The following is a 12880-nucleotide window of genomic DNA, read 5'->3' as shown; positions in this document are numbered from 1 at the left end:
TGTAAAGCAAACTCCCGACCCCACACTCTGAACTTTCGAGCCCCTGTGTAGTAGATAGAGGGAGAAAAACAACAATGGCAAAACTTAAAGCATTGTGATAAATGTTGTCAAGTCCGAACTTCCAAACACCTTCCTTATTAATAAAAACTGTCATGGTTTCACAAAGCCAATTAGATGAATCTTGTTAAAAATTCGTATCCAACAGGTAGGAGGCTGGGCCAAATAGCCTCAAAGAACTCTTCTGATTCTTAGCTCTATATTCATTTAACACCTAAACCAGCACATCGTTACCTCATGGGTGTAATGAAAGAAAACCCTCAAAGCAAAAGGAAGAAAAATTTATTTCCATACCTGTCTCTGGGCAAACGACACTCATAGCAAAAAACGCTCCATCACCACGCCAGGTAACTTGTGGTCTATGGTCATCCCAGGGCAAAGCAGACTCGTGCTAAAGAGAGGAAAAAACACAAATGTTACTGGGGGCCTTAAATGGCCCAGAACCAAACAAGCCTCAGGCTATTAAAGTTAAACCTTTTATATAAGGTTTAAGCTATCTAGAAATCGAGTTTCACAGAATCCTCAGGTACCCTTCCAGAAGGGCCCTTAGACCCAGAAATCGAGAGAAAAGAACTTAACAAAGCAAAACAAAATCTTTCTCTGGGCATTAAAAAGTGGCCTCCAAGCATAGCAATGGGGAAAAAGAGCTACAGATCTAGATATTAAAAATAACGAGCTGAGGGCTTCCCTGGTGGCGCAGCGGTTGCGAGTCCGCCTGCCGATGCAGGGGACACGGGTTCGTGCCCCGGTCAGGGAAGATCCCATGTGCCGCGGAGCAGCTAGGCCCGTGAGCCATGGCCGCTGAGCCTGCACGTCCGGAGCCTGTGCTCCGCAAACGGGAGAAGCCACAACAGTGAGAGGTCCACGTACCGCAAAAAATAAATAAATAAAATAACGAGCTGAGGAATCTATCAGGTAACTATACAAGGAAATTTATGTTTGTCTAAATTTAAGCGGGTAGAGTTTCATTCACTGAGTAAACTTCACAACGCTGCACAGAAGAGTTAAGAAGATGAGAGGAAGGTGGGCAGGGAAGAGCCAGAGGAGATAAAGCCAGCAGCAGTGATGAAAACACGGACAAGCTCCGCATTCTGCAGCACAGAAAGAAGAAAGGTTTCCAGTGCCACTTGCACCTCCGTCCCGAAAGCCTTGAAGACAGAAGCCAATTCTGTGGGGTTGGGGACAAATGACCACCTGAACATCCATCATCACATTACAGTGATAGGCTAAGTCGGAATGGTGCTAGTGCCACAAGCTGCACAGTAGGGAATACACAGCAGCCTAACAAGATTTATTCTCAATGAAATCGCCCTGTGGTATACACAAACTTCCTCTAGTGAAGGGTTAGGAGACAATATGAGTTACACGGAATGTAGCCAGAAATAAAGTAAGGATGGGAAATGTAACGGCAGTCAGTATATGATTTCATCTATCCTAGAAGGTCAGCTCAGGGAAATTTCCACATATAATATAGACAAAATGCTTCCATTTGCTCTGGCCCGCATCTGGGGATTATCCTCAATTCCTCTCTCTCTCTCTTACCCTACATCTGATCTATTATCAATAAATCCTGTAGCTCTATCTTCAAAATGTATCCAGAAAGAAGGAAAACATAGTTTCATCCAGGAAGGGAAATCAGAAAAAGAAAGACTAATATATACATATGTAGGAAAAGTATAAAAACATGCATGTGAATGATCAACAGTGAATGCAGGGCAGCAGCTCCTTCTGGGGAGGAAGGGGAAGGGTATCAGGAAGGGATACAGAGTGTTTCATTTCTGTCTGTGATGACTTATTTTTTAAAATGAATATTGGTGATAATTATTCTCTATGTGAAAAAAAGAATAACAAAACAACTTGGCAATAGAAAGGAAAAAAGGATCTTTCTAGGATGACTCATTCCCTAAGGTCTCTAAACAGCTTCAGTTTTACTAGAGCAGAAGAGATCTGTCCATTAACACCCTTTACCTGTGAAACAGAGCAGGACCCTATGGTCCCTCCTCACCCCATGTCCTCAGCCTGCCTTTTTTTTTTTTTTTTTTTTTTTTTTGCTGTACGCGGCCCTCTCACCGTTGTGGCCTCTCCCGTTGCGGAGCACAGGCTCCAGATGCGCAGGACCAGCGGCCATGGCCCACGGACCTAGCAGCTCCACGGCATGTGGGATCCTCCCGGACCGGGGCACGAACCCATGTCCCCTGCATCGGCAGGCGGACTCCCAACCACTGCGCCACCAGGGAAGCCCTCAGCCTGCCTTTTGTCTGCAGAAAACCTTTAGCCAAACAATAAGTTTAATCAGAGAAGTGAGAAAATGCAGAAACAAAGGAAAACAGTCCAACATGACTACATAATAATAGTTTAGTCATTAAGCACAGTCAAGGACTTTTTTAGTTCCTCCTCAAGGGGTATAGATAATATTCTGAGCCATATCCTTTGAACTGTCTTATAGATACTGAAACCCCCACTGGGTGGAAGAAGTTAACTACATGATGACCAGACTGTGGCCATGACATAAGCTGCCACAAATCCAAGAATTGGCCTCAAAGAAATGGGAACAAGCCGACCCTGGAAGTAAAGACTAACTGTACTTAATAATCAAGATGATGCTGGTCAGACCACCACATCACCAATTTCAAGATGACTCTCAGAGCTGCCTGTACTGTTTCTGCATATAGCCCCCTCCCTCGGCCTATAAAAGCTCTTGCCCACTGGTTGTCAGGGAGCGGAGTCGGCCTTTGCACAAAAATCCGCCCCCAACACTCCCACCCCCCGGTTGCTGGCATCCAGCGGAATAAAGCAAACTTTCCTTTCCACCAACCTTGCCTCTTTATTGGCTTTAGAGCGGCGAGCAGCCGGACCCCACTTTTGGTAACACCTGGACACCTAAGAGCTCCTGGTGTGTAAGCAGAACTTCTATTTGTTCCAAAGAAGGTTCTTTATCCATCATACCAAGCTTACCATTTGCAGCTGAAAGGCGGCTTGCCTGCCTCCTGATCCATGAAACTGCGTCTCCTTCCTGCCCCAGCCAACAGTGATGAACTTGCCTAGAGAACAATTGAGTGAGAATATGCAAGACAACCAATAAGCTAAATAAAATAAAAGCAGTTTCATAGCTATTCTTCATGAAGTTGGGTCCTCTGAGACCTCTCAATAAATTGACCAGCAGTCAATATTTTAGAAACCTATGTTCCATATTATATGCTGAAGTGATTTTGAAGACGTTGAAATGCCCTTAGTTTGGAAAGAGCTCTACTGCCATCGTATATAAATTCCCTTGATGACAGTCAGCAATCCATCCCCACTTTACAAGGAGAACGAAACATGAAGAATCTATGCAATACGTCCACAGATAACAAAACATAAAACTCAAGAAGACAAGAGCTGGGAACAAAATTCCGATTGTAAGTGTTCAATCCACTAAATGTATCCAACCTCCCTGCTAGTGTTGGAGGAGACCACGATTATGGAATTCAACCACTCACAGAGACAGAGACCTAGACCCCCTAGTGACAGAGGCCAAAATTAGAACACAGGGCTTCTGCCTTCCAGGCTGGGCTTCTTTCTAAATTATAATGCTGATCTTACCTGAAATATAAAGTCAGAGTTGCTTGAAATAATGCAGCCTTCTGTTGCTGAAGGTAGGACTTAACATCCACCTATAAGAGGTACTACAGAGATGCCCCTGAAAGCATTGGCCAGATCCAGGACCCAATATTTCCCTCCTATAACTGATGCTGATTCTGACGATGCAGGGCTGTTTATAATTCCTATAAATTATGGGTCAGCATGACCATTTCCTGTCTGCTCTGCTTGGGCACATCCAAGTATTGTAGTACCCCAAAGCATACCTTGCTGCTGTATACAAACAGTAGCGCCTATCCTGGTGCAGACCCCTGGGCTTCTACCCGAAAGTTTCCACAGAGAGATAAAGGGTCAAGGAGCAAAGCAAGACAACTTTTCCAGTGGGATCAGATAATAAGTGGTGGAGTCACAGCAGGAATCAGTAAACTACAGCCTGCATCTGCTTTTACAAATAAACTTGTATTGGAACACACTTCTTTATGTACTGTCTTTTGAGTGTTTTCATACTACATCAGCAAAGTTGAGTGGCTGCGGCTTCCCTGGTGGCGCAGTGGTTGAGAGTCCGCCTGCCGACGCAGGGGACACGGGTTCGTGCCCCGGTCCGGGAAGATCCCACATGCCGCGGAGCGGCTAGGCCCGTGAGCCATGGCCGCTGAGCCTGCGCGTCCGGAGCCTGTGCTCCGCAACGGGAGAGACCACGAGAGTGAGAGGCCCGCGTACGGCGCAAAAAAAAAAAAAAAAAAAATGTTGAGTAGCTGCAACACAGACCATATGGCCTGAAAGCGGAAAACAGTTACTATCCAGTTCTTTACAGAACAAGTTTGTCGACACCCCGGTTAGAAGGAAAATATCTATTCACCACTCCACAGAGTGACTTTTTGTACTGACAAATACATTTCTGAGACCTAAGACCCTGACTTGGACTCCCCCTCCTTTGATTTACTCTATTAGACTTCTTATGGAAAAGTCAGTGGAATGAGCCAGGTCCAGGGCACTTTCCCATGCAAAGATGTGTTGGTTACTACCTCTATGACTACCCTCAAAGCTGGATGCCCCAGAGTCCCACTCTGGGCCCTAGATCCAGCACCATACCTGCTCCCTGAGCAAGCACATCTAATCCCAAGACTATAAAGATTCCCCACATGCCAATGACACCCAGTCCACAGCTCTGGCCTCTCCTGAGCTTCAGCCCCTTCTACTCACCTGCTTTACTTGGTGATCCCATACGGCCCTTAAACAAATCCAAAAAGGAACTCATCACCCACCCTTTACAGACCAGCACTTCCCCCACCTTCCCTCTCAGATATTGACATCTTTATTACCACCACCTGAGCTTCTGGCTAGAGTTCTACTAAACTTTCTTCTTCACCTTACATACCCAAAGCCTATTTATTTCACTTTCTAAACTGGTACTTCTCAAACTAGCTAGGGCAGGAGGGGAACCATGCACATATATTCAAAAAAAGTTTCCCATAATTCCAAAAAATGTACTCCTATCCTCATTGAGAATCAAAATTTTCCTGCATTTTTCCCTTTTCTAGTCCCACACCCACCTTCTTTATCTCTCACCTGGATTCCTGTAGCAACCTCCTACCAGACAACCCTGTCTCGTCTCTTCCCTCTCCACCAATCAATCAATCTTGCATCATCAGAACCTTTAATGACTGATCTCCTATAACTTAATGTCCAAATTCCCTATCAAACTTAATCAAAATCCCTCCCCTTTATTTCATTCCACATCCATGTCCTGTCACTAGGTAATGCTGAAGTACTCATAGTTGCCTGAATAGGCCATGCTGTGTCAAAGGCTTCTATGAAACATCCCTGCCTTGGAATGAACTAATTCACTTGCTTGGACCACCCCCCCACCCTCAACCCTCATTTACCCAACACCAAATCGGCCAAAACTCAGCTCAAGTCGGCCTCTTCTGGGAAGTCTTCCGTCCCCATTACTCCCTTTCTCTCCTTATGCTACCCTAACACCTGCACATCCTGTTACTATTGACTCCTTAAGGGAAAAGATGAATTAGCCACAGCACCAAACACACTGCTGGGTTCATACTACCTACTCAAACATTATTTCTGAACAAACAAATTATTTTTGAATTAATAAATGAGTAGCACCTTTCTAAATGATTTCTTACTTAGTAGAACGAGAAGTCATGAGGTTAGACCTCAGCAAAAGTTAAAATACCATCTCCCCTATCCTTCTCCTCAATCAGGCCAGCTACCTGGTGCCCTCAAGTTGGCCAGAGCTTCTTATACTCAATAAGCATCTCCCCTTCAATAGTTCCACAGCCTAATGCCCATATCACCTCAGCTAGATCTTAGCAAGAAAACAATATGATGGTTCCCATGAAAATTCAGGTCTAATCAGCAGGAACAAAAATCAGCTCTCTATCCTGCCTCTCTTGTCTTCTCCCCAAAACTGTACCTCAGAAATGCTCTCCTTATTCTAGCTAGTACAGTCCTTTCCATTAAACACCCCGGCTAAGCCTGTCCTGGGGTTTGGGCAACAACTACCCAGGTGATTCTAAGCACAGATCCCTATTCCCCAAGTTATTGACCAAGCCAACTCTGAGACTTGGAGAGGCACCAGAGGTATGCCTTTTAAAATCTGGAATGAACTAAAGGAACTGGGCTATCAGACAGTGAATTAAGTAGGGGTTTAAGTTCTTTGGGTTTATGACGTGCCTATTAGTGTGCAAGACAAGTCACAAAATGTTTCAAACAAAGCTATACTTACTTTCACCAAAATCATCCTGGTGGATTTGCTGTTCCATGATTGGTTCAAACTCTTTTGTCACCATAATTAGGGTCTGTTGACCTTGGAGGAGCACAAACAAGAATGATTTTGTTCTCATTTAGCAAATCTGCCATTCCGTAAGTATCTACAGCACTGGAAGCTACTGAGCTGGAGTGGAGGAGCTTATAGTCAAAACAGGGAAGACAGAATTTATTCAAAATGTTCTGACTCTCATTTTTATAAAGAAGTTTTGACTGGGTACGTCACCTAGTGCTTATTCTCAGCTATTTATGTATGTCAAGCTAACATTAAAGTCCACATAGCCCTCCTCCACTAACTTCAACGATTTAGTCAGCAAGATATCTCTTCAAATGTATACCTCATCAGGGTGCTAGTTTGCAGAAACTCATCTGGAATGAAAAGACTTAAGGGAAAAAAATTGGACTGGGAGAGCAGTTCTTAGAATCAGTTTATTTTATGTAGCAACTCTTCCTCTTAGAGTAGATTAAATATTGCTGACATTTTAAACCATAACTATGGACCTTAGCAGCAACTTTTAAAAACAATATATTAAGAAGTAAAACTTAACTCAAAACCACCACATTCCCTATAGATTATCATGCTGGTATCCTTGTTCCAAGAAATGTTTTTTTTTGAAACCTAAGCACCCTAAAACTTAAGCCTGTGAGATATTAGGAGTCATGTTTTATAAAAGTCAAGAATTAGGGACCAGTGACATGCTTACCTGTGGCAAGAAGCACCAGTTCTTGGTCAGGACTCCAACTCATGACAGAGATACCACTGGCTACACTCCCGACACATTCCAGCTGAGAGAGACATTTCAAAATGTTAAGGGAGATATGAAAATATAAGCGTCTCAGTAAATATTTACTATGACCTTAATCAAAACAATTAACAAAACACACAAAGGTGAAATTATTCAGTGAACACTTATTCAGTAACAGGTATTAAAAGACCAGGCATGATACAGACCATAGGGACTGGAGGTGACTACGGCCACTCCATTCCTCCCGTTAAGGAGCTAAAAGAGAGATAAAAGATGCCTCTACAGCAGGGTTAGGGATGTAACCGAGGTCTCTGGGAATTAAGTGGGGGCCCAGAGCAGAGACTGACAAACGGCCCCAGAGAGTCCAGGAAAGCTTCTCTGAGGAGGTGCTTTGAAAGGGTAGGAATAGGGCTAGAAGGAAGAGACTGGGGGGGAAATGTGCAGTTAAAAAGAGCAGTTAAAAATCAGCTGCAACTAGAGCATAAGGTATATATACACACAGGAATGATGAGGGTGGGAGGTGAGGCTAAAAAGGAATTTGGGGAACAGATAGTGAAAGGTCTTATAAGGCACAATAAGGAACATGGATTCTGTCTTGCAGACACTGTGATGCCACAAACATGGAGGATCAGCACCATCTGGTGGAGACCAATGGATTGGAGGAGCTCAGTAATTAGGAAAAAGTTCTACAAAATGTTTTGAAAGTAAAAGCATACCTTTTAAATGTGAGAAATACTAATTAAGTTATACTTGATGGCTTTGATATTTATCACCATGAACTGAGAACAAGATTTATTGTTTGACTAAATGGAACCGTTAAAAGCAAAGGTGCCAGAGTTAGACTGGCAGGGTTTAAATCCCACCTGATAACTGTTTGACCTTGGCCTAGTCATTTAAGCCCTCTGTGCCTCAATTTCCTCTTCTGAAGAATGGAAAAACAACAATCTACCTCATAAGGTTGTAGTGAAGATTAAGTACAATTTTGCGTGAAAAACACTTGAAAAAGTGCCTGGCGCATTGTAAACATTTAATAAATGTCAGCTGCTATTATTGTCCTATGATTAGTAATATGACTTGTGATACATCCATGTTAAAGAGATCACAACTAAGGGAGTAATCAACAAAGTTTAAAAAGCTGTCAAGAAGGTGAGGATAGAAATCCAGAAACTCAGCCTTATGCTAAGTAGAGAAGGAGGCAAATGGTTGAAATCTATCTTCTCTGGTAGTCACAAGATGTGCACATAATGATAGCATTATCACCTTAGCACCTGTAGTTCAGGGACTCTTAAAGTTAGCCATCAAGGAGAGGCTTACTCAGCATTCATAAAAGAAAACATAAGCCATATAAACACTTCAAAGACTTCATAAATCGAGAAATAAAGGTTACAACTCAGGATCAGATTCTAGTAAGAGATGAGCTATACCATACAAGAATGGCCAGGTTTGAGTTTTTGTTAAGTTCTTATTTGGAATGTTCTGATTGTTCTAATTAATAAATGCACTAGACAAAACTGACTTTTAGAAGAATCCTGAAATATAGCTAAAGCCATGCCAACAATTTTCTGTAAAGAATTATATAATGCAAAGACTTTAACTTGCAAAATGCTTAAATATTATGGCTCCTGACATTTTAAACTTCTACGAAAAACTAGTGACATGAAACAAAAAAAGGCATTTGAGGATGCCTAAGATTTCCTCCTCACTGGTCTCTTCCACTTACCTGGTGTGTGTTGAGATTGCAAAGTAGGACATCTCCAGAGGCTGTGGCCACACACACAGACTCGTGATCCAGCAACTCCTGAATACCAACAGTGCAGCCACTTCCATCCTCTGGGAGAAAGCCTTCTGCCACCAAAGGAGTGTCATTTTTCATTTTTCACCTTTCACCAAAACAAACAAATATGCAAATTAAGTCAATCTACTTTCAAAAACAATTCACAACACTTCCAGAAATACTTTTTAATGTTTCTTTTATAATATAAAAGCTTTCTAAAATGTTTTCTCCTAGATTAAAACCCAAACTTTCATTTGAGAAATATCACAACACTACCACCTTTAACACAAAACACAGTTAATATGACCTTTGTGGCACACAAACATAAAAGCCTGGTATCTTTGAAAATATCCAATAAAACATGAAGCTGATAACTATGATTTCCTAAAATGGACACGGTATGGGGAAAGGGGACTAATAATGTAATCACCTAAAATACATTAGTAGCAAAATATAATTAAGGAAAGATATCAGAATCAACCTAAAGAGCTTTTAAATATACATACGCTCAAGCTCCAGAAGTGAAGATTCTGATTTAGTTGGCATGAGATGGTGACTTGAAACAGTTTAAAAAGCCCTACAGGAAATTTTCATCTGCATTCCCACTTAAGAACTGTTAATAGATAGTATTTACATGGTAGAAAGGGTAAAAAGTAGGGCGCCCCCACAAAATACAATGTCAGAGTTTTGCCAACGTAGATTAAAACAGAAGCAGACTAAAAGATAGGGTACTAGTTAAGTTATGCCTAATATGACATCAGTATAAAGCGAAGGGAGTATTCATTTGGCGGACATAAATTCAGAAAGATTTAAAGGACATAGTATTTGGGGAAGCAAGTTTGGAAAAAGACAAGTCAAGAGTCATGCCAAGTGCTAGCATCCTCCAACAGTAACTTACCTCTCTTGTGACAGGGTCTACTTCTATCAGTCCATGTTCTGAGCCAAGGAGCACTGTGTCTTGTTCAGTTCGGAGAGAGAAGCACTGAGGTTTCCTTGGAGCCTGAATATCCCTGAACTCCAAGCTCCGAAATAACTTTAGATTTCTCATGATGAAGCGACTCCTGAAAGAAAAGTACAAATATCTCTCTTTTTAAACATCTTTATTGGAGTATAATTGCTTTACAATGGTGTGTCATTTTCTGCTTTATAACAAAGTAAATCAGTTATAAATATACATATGTTCCCATATCTCTTCCCTCTTGCATCTCCCTCCCTCCCACCCTCCCTATCCCACCCCTCTAGGTGGTCACAAAACACCGAGTTGATCTTCCTGTGCTATGCGGCTGCTTCCCACTAGCTATTTTACGTTTGGTAGTGTATATACGTCCATGCCACTCTCTCACTTTGTCACAGCTTACCCTTCTCCCTCCCCATATCCTCAAGTCCATTCTCTAGTAGGTCTGTGTCTTTATTCCCGTCTTACCCCTAGGTTCTTCATGACCTTTTTTTTTTCTTAGATTCCATATATATGTGTTAACATACGGTATTTGTTTTTCTCTTTCTGACTTACTTCACTTTGTATGACAGACTCTAGGTCCATCCACCTCACTACAGATATCTCAATTTTGTTTCTTTTTATGGCTGAGTAATATTCCATTGTATATATGTGGCAAATATATACAAATATCTCTGGATGAAGCTTTTATTTCTCTGAGAAATAGAAACAGCTTAGTAGCGATAAATGACACTCCAATATAAGCAAAATGATTCAGGGAGCAGAGAAGTTAGAATAACCAAGAAAAAAAAGGAAAAAAAATGATCTGATCTGAACCCACACAGAGATGAGTGGTAGCAACATAGTCAATTGTGTAAATCTATGGTCTACAAATTGAGGCCGTGAAATCTATTTTACGGTCTCACTCTTTGAAAGAGGCAAGATTCTCAACTTCAGAGTTTTCTCTTCAAAAAAGATTTAAGATCAGTTATTCTGCAGGAAAGTTGAGAAGAATGCAATGAATGAGAAAACATTTTATTTTTGCACGAGGATGTTTGCATAACTTGACAGATTTACAAAATAATATAAAAATCCACATATATATCCTGGCAGTTGAAGAAAATAAAATTACTTTAATACCACCAACTACATTTATTTATATTCTGGCTCTATATCTTCATTAAAAAATTAAAATTGAAATCAAACATAGAAATAAAGAAAAGCATTTATGGGACCTCCCCGGTGGCGCAGTGGTTAAGACTCTGCACTCCCAATGCAGGGAGCCCGGGTTCGATCCCTGGTCAGGGAACTAGATCCCACATGCATGCTGCAAGGAAGGGTTTGCATGCTGCAACTAAGGAGCCCGCCTGCTGCAACTAAGTAGCCCGAGTGCCACAACTAAGACCCAGCACAACCAAATAAATAAATAAATAAATATTTGTTTTTAAAAAAAGAAAAGAAAAGCTTTTATTGCTCTCAGGGAGAAAAGAAGACACTATGAAATTACAACAGTATACTTCAAAATGATGACCAACAAGTCGAGGAGCTTGATAACCAGATATAACTACTTCACATTACTCCACTTTCCCGGCCTGATTTTCACCAGGGCAATAGAAAAGCTGAGAAAAGAACGATCAATAGGAAATCTACTTTGGTCTGGCAAAATCAGACTTGTTTTAACGTATAAATTATCTAAGAGGGAAAGAAAAAAGTTAACGTGCTGTATATTTATATCCAGACCCCTTTAAGGTTTATACTATAATTGGAAGTCCCTAACTTATGGTAGGGGTGACAATTACACAGTCCACACTGGCCTTCTTGTCACCTTAATCCAAGGTGAATTCTCTCATCTTGCATTTCATACTTATGACAATGAAAGTATAAACATGAGTTAACCCTTATACTACATAGCAGATAAAATGTTAAGTGTAGTATGAGTGAGACAACATAAAATGTGGGTTAAGAGGAAGGCAAGCCCACACATGGTGGAAGCGAGGAAGAGAATCAAGGCAAACAATGGTCTTGTAAGCTTTCATGACATTTATATTCAAGAACTTCTAGAAATTATTCGAACCTGTATTACACCATGAAGACTTTTTATTTAGATCTAATTCTATATAGAAAGCTTGGGTTTTTGAAAGCATATAAAAATTACATTATCTTTCATCTTGAAACAGCATAAAGATGACCACTGACATAGATCTGAGAGGATGGGTAGATTTGAGATGAGAGGATGTCTGACTAGAGGGGAGTAAACACGGGACAGAGTAGCAAGAGATGAAAACAGGCGACAGAAGACCAGGTGTATTTCATCCTGGTTTAACTGATAATAATTATGCTGTTATTGTTGCCACGATCAGAGCATCAAAATGTCTCCCTGTGAACTTGGATTCTATTCACCAACAATCTGTGGAGCCCTGGGGTCCGTGGACCCCAGCATAAGAATTTGGAAGGCAAAGGCAGAAGGAGCTGAGGAGGACTCCCTTTTTCCTGTTACCTTGCTGTTTCAGTCAATATCGCCCCAGCAATGGGCCTTCATCCTTCCAGGGGCCCTTGGTCCCAGCCTCTAGCACTCCCATGACCAGCATGATAACAAGCACCCCAGAGGTACCAGCACTAACCAGGCAGGTGCTCCCCTCCAGGTGCCTGAAATCTAGCAACATGGAGCTCCTCCTCTGAATTCCAGAGTTATCAACACCAGCTTTATAATGCCTCTCCTCCAAGGTTAGGTCATGATAACCCCAATGGCTTCCCTTGTTTTGATCCTCAGACCCAGCTAAGTGTTGTAACTTCTTCCATCAGTTTACTTTTCTAGTTACTTCACTGCTCCCTTTTGCTCTTTGTTCCTCCAGCAGCTATTTAACCAATTCTTCGTTTTAAATTCTGTTGAAATATTGTGTGGTTTCTGCTTTCCTGACTGGACCCTGACTGACAAACATATCAAACAACCTGAGTTCTCAAATCACTGAGCTTTCAAAATCCCCCGCCAAGTGTAATAGGGAG

At 41.6% G+C, this 12880-nt stretch overlaps 1 protein-coding gene across 5 annotated transcripts in view; it reads right to left on the bottom strand.

Moving 5' to 3' along the window:
* Positions 1 to 12880, bottom strand: part of LOC111170863 (elongator complex protein 1-like) — a 56996-nt gene that overhangs the window by 42062 nt on the left and 2054 nt on the right. For 4 of the 5 annotated variants that reach the window (XM_089904468.1, XM_089904470.1, XM_022566444.2 and 1 more), the window contains exons 2-7: positions 9842 to 10004; positions 8890 to 9049; positions 7128 to 7209; positions 6383 to 6463; positions 3013 to 3098; positions 352 to 448 (exon numbers count right to left, since the gene is read on the bottom strand). In XM_089904468.1, coding sequence (XP_089760594.1) covers positions 352 to 448; positions 3013 to 3098; positions 6383 to 6463; positions 7128 to 7209; positions 8890 to 9042 — 499 coding nt within the window. In that variant the 5' untranslated portion in view covers positions 9043 to 9049; positions 9842 to 10004. Of the gene's footprint in view, positions 1 to 351; positions 449 to 3012; positions 3099 to 6382; positions 6464 to 7127; positions 7210 to 8889; positions 9050 to 9841; positions 11134 to 12880 lie in introns of those variants that run through there. The other variant, XM_089904469.1, reaches the window with a different exon arrangement.

Source organism: Delphinapterus leucas, chromosome X (assembly GCF_059928025.1).
Source record: "Delphinapterus leucas isolate spDelLeu-1000000601 "Yukka" chromosome X, BTC_Dleu_Yukka2, whole genome shotgun sequence".
Classification (NCBI taxonomy): Eukaryota; Metazoa; Chordata; class Mammalia; order Artiodactyla; family Monodontidae; genus Delphinapterus; species Delphinapterus leucas.
This window is presented reverse-complemented; position numbering and strand designations above follow the sequence as displayed.